General features: G+C 43.8%; 1 protein-coding gene across 5 annotated transcripts in view; it reads right to left on the bottom strand.

The window, feature by feature from the left end:
- Positions 1 to 19,943, bottom strand: part of LOC112468910 — a 305,546-nt gene that overhangs the window by 17,512 nt on the left and 268,091 nt on the right. For all 5 annotated transcript variants that reach the window (XM_025038317.1, XM_025038320.1, XM_025038318.1 and 2 more), the window contains one exon: positions 992 to 1,249. In XM_025038317.1, coding sequence (XP_024894085.1) covers positions 992 to 1,249 — 258 coding nt within the window. The remainder of the gene's footprint in view (positions 1 to 991; positions 1,250 to 19,943) is intronic.

A 19,943-nucleotide genomic window follows, 5' to 3' on the forward strand; every position in this document is an offset into this window, starting at 1 on the left:
TCTGGAAGTAGAAGAAGAGATTGGGGAAAAGGGATGCACAGGGAGGGGAAAGTGTGCTGAAGTCGCGCGGATCTCCGGGGCGATTTCTGCGGTCTCTTACATCACTTCTTTTGCCTCTTTTTTACACCTTCGCCGCGACGATTATCACCTTGAGGATGCATTCTCGAGTATCGCGTTTCTCGAGGCCGCGAGACGGCGGCGGCGGCGGCTTGATGAGATTTTCATAGAAACGCCGGTTGATTATTCGGATGCAATGCGCGCTCGCGCAAATTCGCGCGATTGCGAATTCATATGGTGATGCAACTGTCGGCGCGGTATAACTTTGGCGGAACCGCGCGCGGAGATTTTCTCGAATATTAAAGTTTTCGCGCCGAAAATGAAGTTTAGACGACGCGGTCGGGCGGATGCAAATGAAATCAGCCGCCGCGAGATGAGTTCCTTTATCCTGAAGAAATAGCTGCGACCGAAAGGAAGTGCCAAGCTACAACGTATGATCTTACGTCCATTACACCCCGCGGTGAAATTTGAAGACAACATTTTTTTATATGATTGTAATGAAATCGCTATCCGGCAGTTTTCTTAAGTGTATATATATGTATATATACACACACACACACTATATCGTGACTTCCTCAGAGAACATTTTGCATAAAATAAGATGTAGAAAAATTTATAATACAACTAGGACGTTATATAAAATTTATTTTTTACTTATTGTTAGTATGTCGGATGGAAATGTAACTAACATGTATACATTTACTTTAATTATTTTGTACTGCGCAGGATTGAAAATCCGTTATGTATATTTTTTGATTCCGCTTCATAATCGCTAACTGTTAAAATACATGTAGCAAACGGCATAACTAACAAGATAAAAAGGTATTAGAATATTTTAGAGCGCCAAGTTCGTTTCTTGTTGAGCTCTTAGCTCTATTCGCATAAATACGTGAACAAACGCTTTCTTAACGCGTCAGCCTTATCAAATATTTACCTTTTTGAAGTAACCACCGTGGAGTCGCATATGGCCATTAAGGGCCGGTATGTTTTTAAATTTTCGATGGCACAGATTGCACTCCACCGGTTTCGGTTCCGTTTGGGGCTTGTTGGAAGTCGCGACCGTACCGGGAGAAGATGAATTTCCGGGAGACGGACTGCCCTTCCCTACATTTCCGTTTCCCGGTGAGCCGACCTGCTGTTGTTGTTGCTGCTGCTGCTGTTGCGCCTGCTGCTGCGCTTGTTGTTGTTGTTGCTGCAAGCAAGAAATAAATTCTCTTCTAATATATTTATAAAGAAAGATTGAAGAAAATGTTCAAAAATATTTACAACTACAAAATATCTCAAAAATCTCGAGATTGATCTGCATTGGATTTTAAGAAATATAGTGAACTTGTTCTTTATATATCTATGTACAAGAATTTAATTGAAGAATAAGAATTTAAATCGCAATTACAATTATTTAATATTAAATAATAAATAATTTAAAGAGATGCAACAAATGTCGCATATATAATTGCTGGTGTACTCAATCCTGTATTTCTACAGGAGAGAGAAGGGCATTTATAAAATATTCGCAACGTAATGATTTCATTATTTCCAACGGTCGCACATAACGAGTAAAGACCAGAATAAGCGCAAGACCGAGAATAATTGAACAAAGAGAGAATTTCCTTTATAGTAGCTTCTTCTTTTATGGCGCGCCTTACATCTGGCTTAATGACCTTCTTCTGAAGTCGCGGACGATTTTTAGTGACAACGCACGAAGCTCTCTGCTTTTCGGTGTTTCCATTTCGCTCCTGTCGGGGACCGCTTCGCGTTTCGAAGAGGACGAAATTCCATCTGAGGGGAGGGGGGCGGGGGGAAGGAGGAGGAGAACGATAGTGTAGCACGCGTAATACGACTATGTAGCACGCGAAAGTTGCCGCTCTCTGCCCGCCGGTTAAGCCCTCTCGAGGACCGAGAGAACCGTTCCTCTTCCACCTCCTTCGGAGCCTTGTATAAACTCCGCAACTTCGTAAGCGCGTAAGAGGGAATAGAGATGGGAGAATTGCTAACTACAGATCGGAGAACGTTGCACGCCCGCTGCACAATTTGCATCGCTTCCAGGCGATACGACGATCGCCCGGGGACGCGAGATACCGCGCGTGCGAGAAGCCCGGCTTCTATATTATGACATATTATAACTTCGCTTTTGTATTTTAGAGCTAGACGCGATCTTAACGCTCTCCTCTAAGCGTTGTGGATGATGCTCTGAACTTTCCATTAATGAGAACGTGTTGATTTCTAGGAACAATGAGACGCGCTTCTCAATAGTCTCGCTTCCGAATATAATTACAAATGGCCAACGATTTTTCTTTTGCTTTTTACATTAAAATGCTGACCTTAGATCCTACTAATACTCGCCACTTAAATCGTCTTAAGAGTATATCAAATGGAATATTTATAATGAGATTTATATTTTGAGACGGATTTGATAGATGGATTTTTGTAGCGCTAACTTGAGGACAAACCTCTTCTTTGTTTCTTATTATATTACTTTTACACATTTTGCATTTAATATATTTTCGCCAATGGCAGAAAAAATTGTTAACAAATTAAAAATTCTGTAGCCGATTTATGGAGATCAACTTTGTATTCGTCACGAATATCAAATTGGCTCCCAAGATCCATCCATTGAAGCATGCCTTAAAACTGGTTTTCAGTTGAGTCCCTTGATAGAAACGCAACTAGAATTACGAGTCTTAGAGACTCGGGATTGCATCGAGGTGCATATTCTCTTTCTCACTTTCGTATCGCTCGCTAGGATAGCGCGCGCTCCCTTCACGCGGGGCTTACTTCCTCTACGCCTCCTTTTGCGGCGTGCAAAACTCCCGTCGTATAAGTTCGAGAATTGCTGCGAGAAGAGCGAAGTTGCGCTTCCTCTTCCATCAAGCCTCCCGGAATCGAGAATTCTAAGCTTAGTCGTAAGTACATATTCGATGCTGCCGCGAGGCATGTCTGGATAAGAGCTTTGGAAATTTAATAACTGTAAGTAGTCCAATACTCGATATCCTGCGGAAGGAACTTAAAAGGTCGCGCGTTTAAAGTGCGGAAGCAACACAGCTAATATTTAGGGTACGCTTTGCATAATATGGATAATATTGTGATTCTTCCCGCCTTATATTTGGCATTTAAAATCACATTCACCGATATATTGGACAATCTACCGTTTTCAAGATGTTCGCTCGCGTCCGAATCGTTTTTCTCCTTTTGATCTGCAAATGAAGCCGCACGTAGCCACACACGTGCATCGTACGTGAGAGGCATTCGGCAGGGCGAAAGTACAAGAAGCCACATATATACGTGCGCGCGACTAGTCTTCATATCTGACCCTTCTCCATTTCTCACCCTTCTTTGCTCAATAATAACGGAACGTTATACGGTCTTAACTACCTCTTCTTACTGAAAGCGATTTTGCCATCGCAATTTGTTTCCTAAAGGAAGTCTTCTAACTTGAATCTACTGTCGCTATTGTTAACAATTCAAAGATAGATTTTGCCAACTTGCACTATTGAGTTATAATTTTAGAACTTCGCGCAGTCGGTATTTTTTTATAAAGCCGTCTTTATACGGATATTCTTACGCGGAATTTTTTATAGAAGGAAAAGCTTCAGAAATTTTCATACAGAATTATAAAATACTTTATAGAGAGAAGCCTTTCATATCCTTTATAAACCTTTATAGCAAATATCGCGAGTTAAATATATATCATCACTCAACAACCTTTTATCACTTGTTAGAGAAAAAGGAACGTATTTCCGGCCAATGAACAAACGTATTTCGCGAAAGAAAGGATGGCAAAGGCGGAGAGAAGCGCGAAAGAATAGCAGCAGCGGGTGTCTTCATAAAGATAGATCACCTGTAGCACGAGCCACGTAATTACATGAAAAAGAAACGCAAGCGTTGCGACGGTAATCAAAGGACGCTCTGTGGTCTTGACTTTTCATTGGCGCGTTTTTTGCGTGATATTGCTGATGGATACATCGTTCGTTCCGTTGTTCAGTCGAGGAAAAGTATTGAATTGCGAAAAAGCTTTTGACACGCGCAAATGGATATAGCTTCGCGGATGAGAGTACAGGATGATCGACGTTGGAACGCGATCGCCGCGGGGAAAAGTACGATCGATTTGCGAGCGAAATGCGTATATTAGTTATTTAACAGCTTTGATATATCATACACGTCGTTTATATCTGAAAACTCTTGCGTAAATAAATTCCGTATGCGCTATTAAATGTTCCATCGTCTGTGTTTCTTTGAATATTAACAGCACAATATCGTTGTGTTTAAAGCATAGTAATATATCGCCATTGGATTGGATTTAAAGTTAAGGATTAAAGCTTAATTTTTAACACTGTCGGAGTTTAGTGCATTAAGTAATAATCCTGGTGAGTTTAAAGCGCTAAAGAGGTACGAACACGTAATCATTGACGCCCACTAACACCTCGCTCGGATTCAATTATTTTTTTACCCTATAGGTTTATCGCGTAATTCATTATGGTTCGACGGCGTCGATGTGCAGCCTCCGTGAACGAGTTTAACTTAAAAGTAGGCTTTTTCATGGAAAGCAGCTCCGGCAAAATTGGTTTAATTCGCGCGTCGATGAGCGCGATTATATACTCCTCTCAAACCAGCTGGTGTATTTCGCTCGTCATCGTTCGAAGCATGCCGTTGATAGATCGCGAGATAGCTATCGATCCTCCGCGCGTCGCCAGCGACCTATACCATGTTCATCTTTCACGATACCAAAGTACTCGATCGCGGCAGATATCTCATCAATTTCTGCAAACAATCTTCGATCCCAACGAGAGCCTGAATTTCGTTCGAAACGAGAGAGAAGAAGCTTTCGCCTCGTGTTAAGTATTTGCCGAGCTACAAATTTCGATCACAAAAAAAATTCACGGGCGATTTCCACGATAGAAACGAGAATGCACAGTCTAAAAATATAAAATATTCTTTTTACACGGAGTTAGAGATCTATTTCGAGACAACACATCGATCATCGTACTTTCCATTCGTTTCGATGGAATGGACATTAGATAGATTCCGCATCATATAATTATACATCACTTGGATCTCTTTTATTCTCCTTTTACATCCCTAGCGCGAATTCAAAGTCGATACATTAACATAACGATAAATGACGTGTAAAAATATCTGTGGCTTCTTCTCGATTTTCCGCATTTCCATTGAATAACGTGACTCAATTACTTCAGGATTAATGCGGAATACGTGCTGAAAATGCAAAAGACGTTTTGCATGGCAAATCCGTGATCGCGATGTTGCTCCTTTTACGTTCGCTATTAGCGTCGCTTCGACAGTTTAGCCGACGCGACGGAGACGCAATTGTCCCAAGAAGTGCGAGGAGCGTCATTCCTCCTCCTTCCTTCCGCTTCGAGAGACATCGTAGCGCCTCGGCAACAACTTAACCCGTTCAAGTACGGCCGGGGTAAAATTACGGCCCGTTTCCGGGCCGCTGGTCCGCATAGTGAGCGGAAATTTGGTGATTCCATCATTCCAGTCTTCGAAAGCCGGTTTAGATGTGACATTTGAGGCTTGACATGATAAAGGCAACAATAGAAAATTTATTGGCGGTTGATTATATCAAATTCAAAATAGAGCAGTATATATCAATAATAACTAACATAGAACATACAGCAATATGACCGAGAATATTAACTGTTTACAGATTAGATGTAAATATTGAGTTACATCAATAAAGCTAGATTGATCGGACCACAATTTTCGCAATTATGTGAGAGGGCAGGTTTATACTTTGAATGAAGAATGATGTAACATTGGAGAAAATCGAGAATATAGGCAATTTATACAAGCGCGAGAGAGAAGGGGAGCGATCTAAGTGCCGGTGAATTGCGCGAGTGGATCGTTACTAGCGGCTTGCTCCTTGAGCCAGTATCTTGGTTGGTCCTGGCATGTATGATTAAATTAGAACAATGCCGGCATAACTCGCCTAGCATGCTCATCCCCTTCCACCGCAGTCAGTCCCCGCATCTTGCGCCAGGTTTACCACTTACTAGTAGATGCTAGTAGTTTAGAAACTCTCTCTGTCTCTCTCTCTTTCCTCCCTGCCTTATCCTCTTCGCCTTTCTCGTTCTCTCGTTTCTTCCTCCGTTTATCGTCGCCGATTCGGTCTCCCCGCGCGCTTGTAATCTCGCGGCAATCCGTAATTTTACGGCGTGCGTGCGTACTTGTCAGGACGACAATGCGACTTCAGCCACGTCGAGTTAATCGCTTTCGCACGGCCCGCTTCTCGAGGAGATTGCGCTAACGCGTTAACCCTTTCGCACCTAATGGATTATATGCGGTATAGTCCCGCGTATTCGTAAATGTTCAGCACAAAATTCGATGAACTTTACACGTGGTTACGAAATTGTAAGGTAAAAGTCTCAGATGTTCGTAGAACGTGTAAGATAAATATTTTTTGATAGCTTTATCCACTTATTGTTAGAAAATACCAACGACATGTTTATTCTTCAAATAAATTCACAGATTTTATTTAAATAGAACTAAGTAGTCTAAGAACATTTACAAAATCTCAGGAAATTGTAAGTTGTGTGGTAATAAAGAGAAAAAAAATCTTGAATTAAAATAAAAAGAAAAGGAAAATCTTGTAACTTCCATTAAAATAATAAATTTTACCTCGTACCTTCGGTATTTTCGCAGTATATATTTGAGCAGTTATCGCGGAGCAGAATTACAAAATAGCCTGATAAAATAAAGTACTACAATCCTTGCGGGAAAAAACTTCATGCCCTAGTTCCGCGACCATCTTGTCTAAACACAGCGAATTACAGTGGCCTTAAAATATCTTTTAATTAAACAAAATTGGAAGCGCTCGTGGCGTTACAGTGGAGATACAGACAGAAAAGCAGAGCAAAGATAAATATTAGGTCTGAAACGAAACGAGAAAGATAGAGCAGTCCGAAAATGAAAATGGACATCCATTCACTTGACAAATTCATCTCATGCCCCCCATAGTGCCAATTACTCTAATGAAAATGGTAATTCGTGGTAAAAATTGCCAAAATGCCTAGGCAACATGCAGGTCGCGAAAATACTGCTGTAATTTTCTATTATTTGCTTTATTTGCTCTCGTCGCGAACAACAAATGTTATTTGGTAATATTTTCTATAAATTGTTTTGCAATTCTGTACAGCGCGATTTTCTACACAATTTTTTCATAAAAGTGTTAGAAATTAAAAGCTTTTTCCACATGTATAATTATATGTCAGGATAAATATTCTCGCATAAAACTTTCACGCTGATTGAAAAGTTCGATATACTGTTATCATTAATATATTTCAAATAAGTCTGTAAATAAACGCTTCTGAAAGGAACACTTTTCAAGACATCTTGTGCTTAAATAGAACTACAAGAATGTCTTTTGTATATATTCATCTTGTTCGATTAAAGAACTCCTTGGATGCACCCAGTTCAGACTGCTCCTGTGACTCTTAGCAAAATTACGGCGAGCATACAAAGCGAAGGAAGTTGCGACGGTAAAAGTATTTCATTTCTCGGATGGAAGTTTGCCTACTTCCTCTCCGCCTCCGGCATGGAAGGGATATTATCCCGACGCGATCTATTAAAATTTTCGCTGGATTTTGTCATCCACGGAGGCAACTCGTGGAACGAGATAGGAGGGTCGGGTCTTAGGCAATATGAAATTTGGCGCAGCTGTCGCATCTCCGCGAAAATTCGTATTAATATCTCAGCTGTTCGATGTATTTGGAAGTCTATGAAACCACACGTAGCGAACGAAGAAAAGCATCAATTTTTAGAATGGTTTTATTGGTATCTATAATCTTTGAATTACATGCGATTTAATTAAAGTTAAAGTTAAAGAATTTTTTCAATTAAATTGTAAAAAAATTTGAGGAATTAACAAAAGTAATGCTTCTTCCCCTCTTCTGATTTAGAAAAGTTCTCGCAGGTCGCAAGTACGCGTAATTCGCGATACCGTCAATTTGTACAACTTGCATGAAATTATAAGTGAATATACCGCGGGCAAAATTATCTCGGTGCCCGAGTTTTTTTTTTGCGCTTGAAAAAATGTTATGAAGCGAACTAAAAGCTTATTACGCTCGCTATATTATTAACCTATTCTCTTTGAATTTTACCGCGGCAAGAAGTACGCGCGGGGTTTTACTTCAACAAAATCGGTGAATAAGGATTGTGAGGAAAAGAAGGCACATGAAAAGCGTGCTGCCGTACGCTGCTGCTCGCGAGCAAATACGCAGCTACCAGGCCCCTATAATCATCGCACAAGGTAGAAAACGTGGGAAGCTTTTGAGCTCTCGTCGACATCTATAAAACATAGAACTCGGCAAAAAACACTGGAAAACTCATTTCCATCGATCCTGCCTATTTAATATTCACCGGACTAATATTTACCATGCCAGAAACAAGCTACAGATGCGAACATAATTACGGATAACATTGTACGAAAAGAAAGTAACGAAAAGCCTAGTAACTTTTTTCTACATTTTGAATGGTCGTTGCTATTAACGACGAATTATATTGAATAAATTACAGAGGAACATAAAATTTTGTTTCTTTATTTTTAATTGATTTAGATTGTTTCCTTTCTTAATATAGAACTCTCTCTTAGGCTCTTTTGCATTAAGTGTATTCACAAAGAGCCCGCAACGAATTTTAAAACACCAGAAAGAATTTTGTCGCTATCCCTAATATATTTGAGAAAACAGCTCGTAATATTTCACATGGACATCTCATGTAACATTCAAGTTCAATAAGATTTCGAGCCGGCGTAGAAACCTGCCCATTTAAGAATTGAAGCGTGACAAATCATCGCACGTTCTACGACATTGCATAAATAATCGGGGTGAATCTTGCGCGACGTGGTGACGCGCGAAAAGGTGTTAAGAACGACGAGAGAACCGTACCGCAATTAAAGAGGCTGTCAACTGCAAAATGCATTAGCGAACGAAGGTGGCGCGACGTCGCGTGCGCTTTGCGTTTAATCGATTCCCTTTCGGCGGTAATCTGCGCGCGCCAAAACCGCGACGTTGGCGGAAAGCGGGTGGCGCGGACGTGCGAGAGGACGTGGCGAAGAAGGATGTTATATGTAGGTAGATATACGAAGAGCGCTGAAGTGTACATAGGTGAGCGGAAGACATGGGAAAGCGCGTCACGGACGTCCCGCTGAGGTTCCGCGTTACACGCAGGAGGACGCAAAGCGGCGAGGAGAGGTAGTGAGGCGAGGGGGGAGGGGGAGAGGGAGAGAGAGAGAGAGTCAGCGGGACACGGGGGCGGACGGGTGTAATTACGTTTTGTCGCTCGTCGCCCGGATTTCCTTTGTTACATTAGCCGCTCCCCTGTCCTACGGCGCCCGGAGCCATGAATACGACGTCGCTGGGAGAGGAGAGCGCCGTTAATCTTTAACGACCTGAGCACACCGGGATCGGCTCGGCGAAAAGGGAGAGAAAGTGTCCGATCTCCGACCGAACGATGGAACGGGGGACGGGAGGGTGCGATGAGAGGGCTTTGTAATCGAATCCCGCCGCTTCCTCTCCTGTTTTTGGCGGCTGCCGTCGTCGTAGACGACGCTGATCCAGTTTACGCGCGGTCAAAGCCGGCCGAGAAAGAATCCCGTTGCACGAGCGGATCCCTGAATAGATTAGACCGATACTTTTACCCGTACTCCAGTGTCCTACATGCAGCTGCACGTGATAGCGACTGTTTTAAGATATTGTATATAAATATAGAAAAATTTTCACCTGAATTTGTCATGTAAAAACTGCATTGAACATATTAGGAATTTAATCCAGTTTGGTGGGTTTCCTATTTAATCGGGAATATTTTAAACTACACCGTCTAAAAATTTTTTTCAACATTTCAAGATTTTCAACAAGATAGGAATGTATAATTATAGTATTATTGTGGTCTTTAATGGACTTTTTGCTGCATGAGATACACTAAGCGTATCTATCTACTCTCCGAGCAGTCTTTAACTATCCAAAAAGAGTAATATCACCGGTGTCCGACGTCGTTATTCAAGCGAAGCTTAGGGTAACGCGGAGTGCTGCGCGCGAAAGCGGCTTACGCTCAGCTGGATCACTCGACCGAATCGCGGCGATGGATCCAAAGGAGAGTGGCGTTACTCTTGGATACTTCGCTGGTAATCCCCCGAAGAGCAGGATGGCGTGCGATGCGGGAAGGCGCGAAGATTCCGAGTTACGTCGTTCGTTAACGGATCGGTGAGCAAATTCTATAGATTTCGCCGCATTATCCCGCCCGAGGTTGGCGTGTCTGCGGCGTTCAAAGTCTATTAATTTCTCCCGTCAATGCTTTGACGGCGTGTGTTGGCATTTATACGTATATACATAAATGTATGTGTACACGGCGTGTATACAAGTATGAACGTCTGGCAGAATGGAACGCGAGTGTAAAGAGAGAGAAAGGGTAATTCAGTGGGAGGATGAAACGGAGAGACGGAGAGACGGAGAGAGAGAGAGGAAGAGCCCAAGGCTGGCGGGACCAGTAATGGAAACAGAATGGGATAATTCTGCGAGCCGCGGACGGACGCGGTAATTGCGAATAATTGCATTGTCTTCGAGTCGTTCGCCCGAGTCCATCTCTCTCTCTCTCTTTCTCGTTGTGCTCCTCTCTCTCCTCTCTTTCACCCAGAGATCCTCCCTTTCTTTCCATCCTGAAGCGCCTCGCGCGCGCGTTCGCTTCCCGAGTTCGGTGAATTGCTTCGGTACGAATTGAGAGTCGCCTGCTGGAAACTCTCTCATACCGATTAGGAAATCTCGTTCCGTCGTCTTTCTGTCCACCAACGCGCGACGAGTCCGGTTTCCACCGCGGTTTAATGCCACGTGGAAATTACGCTCCGGTTGAAGAAACCGCCGAGTCTCTCCGCTAAAAGGGGTTACCTCGTAATTGATTTCTTCGAATCGATATTATCGGGATGTATATTCTGTCTCTTCCTCTCTCTTTATCTTATGATTATTTTTATATCGTCGAATAATGACGATAAGATGCGGCCAGATTTGAGTGTGTTTTATACTTATACCTACAGATACGTTGAAACTGAAGGATGTATGTATATATATACATACATAAATGAAAAAAATTAAAAAAGGAAAAACAACGCAAAAACTTAAACTTATCTTTTCCTCTTGACCCAGAATTGGTCTATTAATTTGGGAACTGTATATATTCTTCTTCGTTACACCACCTGTTTCTCCGCTCTTCGCGTTAAATTTGCAACGAATGTTCTCGCAGGAACGAGGCTCCCGAAGAAAGATGGTGCCCCAACGACAGATTTTGCATTCTTACGTAAAGTGGAGGCACGTGCGAGGCGACACGCTGGGATTTTGGATAATTCCGCGCACGCCTCTGGCGAGAAATAAATTTCCGACCGCGCGATCGAGCAACTGTCAGGCAAAAAGAAAGGGGAAGTCCCCGAGAATATAGCGTTTTCGAGCGGAAGAAACTTGGTAAAGTACCTCTGATATGTTCGAAGTACGACAGAGTCTCGCAGAGGATATCCTGAAAAGACTCTCGCGCTCGTACATATTTTACATGGAGCGCCGCCGAGGATTGAAGTAGGGCAATGTGTTGAACAAATCGTTAAAATTCCTTTCATCTATTTGTACGCTTTTAGTTAACGTTGCAATGCAACGCATCGAATATCGTTATACTGTATACTCATAAATATTTCTCACGATTTAGTTTTCTTCGGAGAACACAAAAGTAGCATATATTTTAAAATAGCGCAGATAGGAGGAATAAAAAATTATTGCTCCACATATTAATTTGATAGATATCTACTTCCTTCTTAATGTTTCACACTGATCAATATCCGAGATAAAATTAATGCGATTGGAAATTCGACAAAGTCGTTAACGCATTAAGTCGTAGTTAACGCTAATTATGATGTCCTCGCGCAATTTTCCATTTTCATTCGAGCGAATCGCGTCATTATTACGCCATAGATTCTGCCGCACGGATGTCATAAATAACCCCGACGCAAACTAGAGCATAAAACGAATACAATAACTCATTACGTAAATACATATTCATTAATTCAAACGCGTATCCAATAACTCGTTACCGCATTGTACATCTGTAACATTTTCGCAGTCTCCGATCTTGCTTCGTGAATTCACTCAAAATTCGTGGACTATGCGGTTTATATTTTTCATCGTGTAACTTCATGTAACTTCTGAACAAAGCACGTCCTGCCTTAAACCGGTTGCACCAGTCGCCCGTTAATTCGCATCGTTTCGTCGTCGTCGTCGTCGCCGTCGTCGTGCCCGACGAAAATTTTGCCCGTACGATCCAGCAGGTGCATTTTGCATGCACTCCGCATGGCAATTATATGACGTGGATGCGCCGCGACGCTTTAGTATCCCCAGGCAGCGTCCAGCGGAAAAGGATCGTTCAATTTGGCCAGACCTTCATTCCCGCGAATGCCATGGAGGGCGACGTCCAGAGAGCGAGAGCGCATATCTCCGCCGGCCAGAAGAGGGTGAAAGGACCTCTCTATCTCGACCATCTCCAGTTCGAGAGTTTAACGTCCGCCCGTAAACTGGACGACGTGTCTAATTACCCGACGCAAAAGCCACCCTTTCCAACGAAATACGACATACGCCGTTCTGATCCCCGTTCTGGCCCATACCTCGCCGTTGGACGCGCGCGCGAGGGCTTTTTGAATGCGCACCTACGAATAGTAATTTTATACCGAGCACCCGTAATCGTGCTCAAGGGATAAAATTCTTTTCCGTTGGCCAAATTGAGCCAAGTTTTGATAATTCCGTGAAACGCCGACAGAGCGAAGCGCGAAAATTATTCCGAAAAAATTTCGAGCGCTGTAAGATCTCCGCAAAATTAAATACAATATTATTTCTATCTCGGAAATATATGATATTATAAACTAGAACTCCGATGCAATGTGTTATTACCATCCAATGCCAATTAATGGAACAATAGTATCACGATATCAGTAAACTATAACCAGATTTAAAAATAAGATATAATATCTGGTATGGGAGAGAGAGTATTATGACATGTTTTGTAATTCGAGATCAATGTTTTTCGCATAATCAAGCAAGATACGAGGAAGAGGGACGTTTCAATACATCAAAATGCAGGCGGTTATTATGAATGCTTTTAGAAAACAACAAATACTAATGGAAGGCTTGTTTGCTTCGTCAGCCGATACGCGAGTAGGCGATACAACCCACGGGCACGGGGGGGGGGGACAACAACGCGAACAGCAAGCACTATGGACGAATGAGCGTGGGCTTGATTGGTGTTCGGTACGGGTTGGCAAGGAATACTGGCAGGAACCGGAATGGCAACTTGCTAATGAGGGATATGTATCACTTTTCCGATAGGCGGGGCGGATGCAGATCGTCGCTACTGAATGGTTCGAACTGCAATCTGGCAATGCTGAATCGCCCCCGCGATCCAATGTACCGTGAATCGGGGAAGGAGGGGAGGGAGCGGTAAATCACAATACAACCGTGACATAGAGGAGACACTTGTCAGGGCGACCGATCCGCAACGAAGATGGATCTCTAATCGAGAGCGCGGCTCCCCGGGCGTTTTGCTCTTTCTTTTTTATTTTTACGCGTATTTTAAAACTCGTGAATCACGCCGTTAGAGAATGCGTGCGTATTGACAAACGATAAACAATATTAATGAGAAAATTACGAGAGACTGACAACTATTGGATCTATTATTGAAGAACGATAGCCATTGTTCGATTTAAATGTCATTGTCTATCGCGTTGCACGCATGTTCTCTCGCACGTTGGCACAATGGGCGCGTCTTCTCGCTAATTGTATGATCGACTTTGTAATTACCATAACAATTATCATAATTAGCGAGGCGGACGGACCAGAGCACGGTTATCTAGGGCTCTCGCGATTATCCCGCTGGAATTCGGGCTTAGACTGACGCTTAAGCTTCCGCCATTAGTTTAATGGCCGTTTAAATACCGAGCTTTAAATAATAGCACCTAGTAAGCGCAATAGGAGAAATGTAAACAATGGTTTGGTACGCTTTTGCAGAGTAACTGTGCCTGTAAATGCACTGCGCTTCGTTTCCACAAGATTAAGTGCAATAAATTCTGCCATAAAAGACAAGGCTGCGTTATTCGCCTCATAACGGTTCATGGATAATAATTCTTGTATGGTAGAGATATATCTGTATATATCTTCGTCACGTTTACAGATATATAGTAGGGCAAAAATCTTGCGCGCAGCGCAAAGCTGTGACGCAATAATAACCATCAAAGATAACAATAAAATTAACGCGACAGTAAACCAAAGCTCTATCTTATATTGTGTAAATATTTCTTTATTTCTGGCGCAACTTTTGTTTCGCTCGATGGTAACGTTCGGCTATTCCAACTTTCGATCGCACGAACGAGATACGCGCAACGCGAAGCGTTGACGGTTACCATTCCTCTCCTGCCCGCGCGCGTTTCTACCCTGAAATTACCCGCACACAAAACCGCGCGTGACCGCGTGCGCACACGCGCTCTTCCATCGCGTAATAGAATTTACGGTGCCGGCACGTATACGTCGCGCCGTATACTCGCGATGCATCAAAAACACCGACGAAGATGTAGTACGCGATAACACGAAGCGGCAATTACTCTTCACTTTCCGCGCGGGTATATCCCCCGCGCGTTCGACGCGCGTTGCAACCCCCTTTCGTCGCAGCGTCTCTCTGCGGGCGTGCGTACGTATATGGATGTGCGTGTGCGTGTGCGTGAGTGCGTACTCGACGGTCGATCGATCTAAACGGGCCGGGCGTAACAGACGGAAAATCCGGTGAAAAGCGCGCGGGCTTTCACAATAAGCGGCAGTCGGCACACGCAGACGCGCGCACACGGACGCGGTACAGACGTCATTGTTCCAGCCAGGCCTTTTGTCAGTGAACGAATTACTGTTGCTGTTTAGACCCCTCTCTCATTTGCTCTGTTTTCACCCCCGACCAACCAGCCAGCCATCTCCGACGGCGCTTTCTCCTTCGCCGTATCACCCGCGACTTTCGATTCTCTCCCCCTCGATGCCTCCTCCTGCGTGCCCCATCGGCACGTAGCTATTTCCCGTCCACGCCACGGCAGTCGCGGCAAACCTTTTCCACAGTGGTCTACTTCGATTCTGATAACATGATCGTAATTACCGCTTGTTTCGCGCGCCGTTAATTAGCGCCAGCTCGGCGATATTCCGCGTGCCAGAATATTTCCGGCGGATCTTAAATTGACTGCGAGACAATTCTTCTCATTTCTTCTCATATGTGTTATTTATAATCATGCGTCTTTCGTTAATTTTATTTTGTCTTCGCCAAGTTCATTAGCTACGTTCTTATCCTGCACGTAAACATATTCGACGTTGAGATCGTTATTTTATTGATCCTTTTTTTTCTACTATGCTTTTGTAAAGCGGACCATTCACTTAAATGTCGATAAACCGGCGAGTTTGCATCGCGCGCGGATGAACGAGCGCACAATCCGTCTTATCGACGTACGATAGAGATTCTCGAGATATTTTCACAGAGCCGGGAAATTCGGCGGGCGCTTATTCGCGCGCGCGACGTGCAGAATCGTAAATCCGCACACGATAGCGACGGGCTCGTTCGGCGCGAGAACACTATACAAAGGGGCATAATTTCGTTCGTATCTATACGGTGACGGTAACAGAGAGACGTGCCTCTCGCGCGCCCTTTATTAGATAGAGACCCTTCACCCGAGCTTTTACGCGTCCAGAAATCCTTCCGTCCGTATCGCGCGAGCACGAAGCGCGAGGACGCGCCCGACGCGCGTGTGTTTTTCGCAGCGGTTATGTCGCGGCGATAATTTCCGCAGGCGGAGATAAGTTTTACGCTTTACGCTTCCGCTGTCGCCGGCGCTCGCAAATGCGACGGTACGCCCCTTTTAGCTGCACTTTTTTATATTTTCTGCATTTTAAATACGTATTCACGATGCAGAGAGGCAGTAGGAAGAACGCCTCGTATAGAAACTCGCCACTTTTCTGACTCTCTTTCTCTCTCTTCCTCTCTCTTATATATTTTATGTATATCATACAACTTTATTATAATTATATTTTAAAGTAACTTAGTTTCTTCCCCTGAAGAAGGCTGAAATACTTTTTAGGAAAGAAACTTTTCGAATGGTGACTCGATTTCTAATAAACATTGGACAACATGTAGAGATTTCGTTAGCATTCTGCGACGCACAGATCGTAACCCCCGTGTACACGCTCCCGCGTGAGATGGAAGGACGGCGGCGGGAGTATAATTTGGCGTAGGTAGGTAACGCATAACTCCGGCTGGTATCTACCTGTCAGATAAGGCATGCCTCGTCGTATTCGGGTCGACAGTGGACGCAGAATTCACTCTCGGTTCGTGGAGATGGGATTCTGTATCTGCCCCCTCTATCGCCGTCTCCGTTTCTGCGCGCCCTCGTTTCTCTCCTCCTCTCTGCTCTGTTTGCCTGTCTCAGCCCACTTTCGCAACCCCAACACGCTCATCGATATGCGGTTGTTCATGCCGCCGGCGTACAGAACGACCCCCTCCTCCCGCGCTATAAAATCGTACATACGCGTCCGATCGGTGCGCGTCGAGTATGATTAATTCGTGCACAGAATTAACTCTCGTCGGATAAGCATCGGAATCGAGCTCCGGCTCGTGATTGCCCTCGCTTGCCCGTCATAAAAAAGTCTACGTCATAAACGGACGTTTTTCTTTTGTCGAAGATAGCATTTTCCTCTCCATCTTCCCAATGTACACAATGTGCGACAAAAGTTTCGTGCGTGTAAATCTCAGGGAAATTGTGCGAAGCCGCCGCGACGCTATTTTTACCATCCCCGATGTACCGTGTAATATTTTACAAACGTCGTTGGACGCACATGCGACCGGTTCGCGTCCGTGCGCAGATCATAAAAATCGCAGATTGCGTCCGCATCGCTGTCTTTTTCTTTTTTTGCCTCGAGTCGATGTTATTCCTTTCTATTCTCCGGTTCCATTGCCCACGCGGAGAAAATTCTGCGCGTGTAAATTTCTTGGAGAGATTCGAGAGGGAGGAGATATTGGGGACACGCCGCTCTTTTTATTCCGCAATAAATTTTATTCCAGGCGCAAACGTAGCGCGATATCGGAGGATTCTGCAAATATTATCGCGCGCGCTCGTTGCAAGCGGGAAATATTGATTGCAACGTGATGCGGACGTGAGTAAGCGAAAGGGTTGATTTCCGGTGAAAAATTACCGGCCTCGTATAGCCACCGCCGCGTATTTCTCGTAGTTGTAAAAAGCAGAACCAAGTGGAGATATATACGCGCAAAAATGTTACAGAGTAAAATCGTTGTTGTCGGAAGTATAATATATATTCTGTGCATTCACGTTGTTAATAATAACCGTGCGCGCACCACCGTGCTCTATGCCCCGATCGAGGTCGGAATTGATTACTGATAAATATGCAAAGCGTCGTTTCTTGGATTAAAGTAATCTTCGCATGCAAACGGAAAAGTATTAAACCTTCATTCGATATTGTCGAGCGAGATTTCGCGAGATGGAAAACAATATTACGCGTTATCTGTTTGTTAGACGATTACGGTACGGCGTCATCATACTGGAAACATAACATTGCTGCAAACTGCTACACTTAATAAGAATTGCATCACAAATTTCACACACGACATTATCGAAATAATGGTAATTGATAATGGGATTTTGAAACCTCGTTCATGCAATACTGTAAAATAATTAAATTACAATTAGCGCGTTCATTTGATGCCGAATATAATGATTTTCACGGGCAATGAGTGTGTGAGAGAGATATATATATATTAAAGAGGAGCTTTGCATCTATCTCTCTCTCTCTCTCTCTCTCTCTCTCTCTCTCTCTCTCTCGTGTCTCCCTGTCAGTATCTCTATTTAGATATCAGTATTATCAACGCGCTGAGCGGTCCACGTGCAAAATTACATTCGCGTGCCTAATCGAGGAATAACTGGATATAATTAATTTCAGCTCGCGGAGTTAATCCTTTTCGATGACATTAAACAATCAAAAATATTCCACGCGCGTCGTTTAAAAATAGCCATTAAATCGTTGTAATATTCTATAATTTAGAGTGTTTCACCGCTGTTTAATAACTGCTGTTTTGGCATTATAATCGTTTTAATATGATATTTTTGCCGTAATATATTTCCACTGATTTTAAATACATACAATGAAACGATATCAGTAAATCACATCTTGTTAATTATGAAAAATAACACATAAAATAAATTATTGTCATATTATTAGTAATATGACAATAATTTATTAATTAACTTAACGCTGTGCGTGTCGCTCATTTTTATAATATGCTAAGCCTTACAGCATTTTTCAAATCTGTCTTTTCGCACAAAATTCGCGAGTAACATAAAAAATCAGGGTAATACCCTTTTTGATTTTTTCCCCCCTTATTCTACACGCGATGTTGCATTTATCTGTAAAGACAAAGCAGCGAGTAAATTAACCGCGCTGTTTTGTTCGATGATACCGCGGATTACCTGGAGAGAAAATCGATAGAGATAATTCGGCGAGTATTGCTGCGAGTACTGATGATGCTGGCTCTGGTACTGATGGTGATGTCCGTAATACTGTTGTTGCTGATATGGCGGCGGCGGCGGCGGCGGCTGCTGCTGCTGCTGCTGCGGCTGCTGCTGTTGCTGCTGCTGGAGTTGCTGCTGTTGGCGTTGATGATGATGATCATGATGATGCTGATGATGATGGTACCAGCCGTTATTGTATCCATCCATGTCATATACCGGAGTCACGCTTTACCGGTTCGAATGCGTCCGCGATGCGACGCAGAAAACGAAACGGCACATACACAGACGTGGCAAACATATCAATCATCTATCGGTAAGGCGCGACCGTTCGTGCCTGGGAAATCGTTATCGGATGGCATCCGCGGTATTTCCGGCGCGGAATCCACGGTGTCTTTCGGTATTATAGCAATAAAGCACGCGAGCAACTCTAATGGCGGCCAGGGGGGGCGTAGATTCGCGAGATAGATCGGATCTCTCGACGGTTGAACGTTGTTCCGAAAAATATTAGGTGTCATTAATCATCTCGGTGTCTTAAGCGGCGAATCGAGACGGTCAATTCGCTCGAACTTCAACGGAAGTGAAATCTCATTAGCGATTATCGAATCTTCGAACTTCGCTTCGATTGACGGCGCGTACAAGATATTAAGATCCCCGGGATCGGGATCGCGGAATCGAACGTTGATGATACTTTGCACTTCCGGCGCAACTAGATTCGCAATTGCACTCTAGCTGATGACGACAGGCCAACTAACTCGCGATGAGAAATTCACGAAATCGCGACGAGAGAAGCTGCTGGTGGTCTTCCTCCCCACTACCTTCGTCTTCAACGTGGCATTTTATTATTCCTCCTTTGCGTGCCCTCGTGTCCAGTTCCCGCTACTTCTCGCTCGCGCCGAACCGGTCGGTCTCGCGGGTTTTTGTTCTCGCAGGGGGTCGTTGCTGGGAAAAGCCGGAGCGCATCAGGAAGAAAAAGGGTTACCGACACGCTTTCGACGAGGTCGGGAATTCCTTTCGCGCCCGAAAACCTGCCGGTACTTCCTTTTCCTGATGTGGTGGTATATGTGGCACGGCTCATCCTCCCCGCTCGCGAAATTATGCATGCCGAATTGAATCCTCGAAGGAACGACGGAGGACGTAGCCGCGGGGATGAATTGGGTGCCAGTAACTTTTAAATCGCCAGGGCAACGACCAGCCGCGGCTCCCAAGAATTTTAGGCTATAGAAATGTAGAAATAGGTATGCGGAAACGGAATTAATAGTGAACCTAAATGAGATTTCGGAACTAAATAAAATTTTCACGATGTTAATTT

Source organism: Temnothorax curvispinosus, unplaced genomic scaffold (assembly GCF_003070985.1).
Source record: "Temnothorax curvispinosus isolate PA1 unplaced genomic scaffold, ASM307098v1 QBEX01002228.1, whole genome shotgun sequence".
Taxonomy (NCBI): Eukaryota; Metazoa; Arthropoda; class Insecta; order Hymenoptera; family Formicidae; genus Temnothorax; species Temnothorax curvispinosus.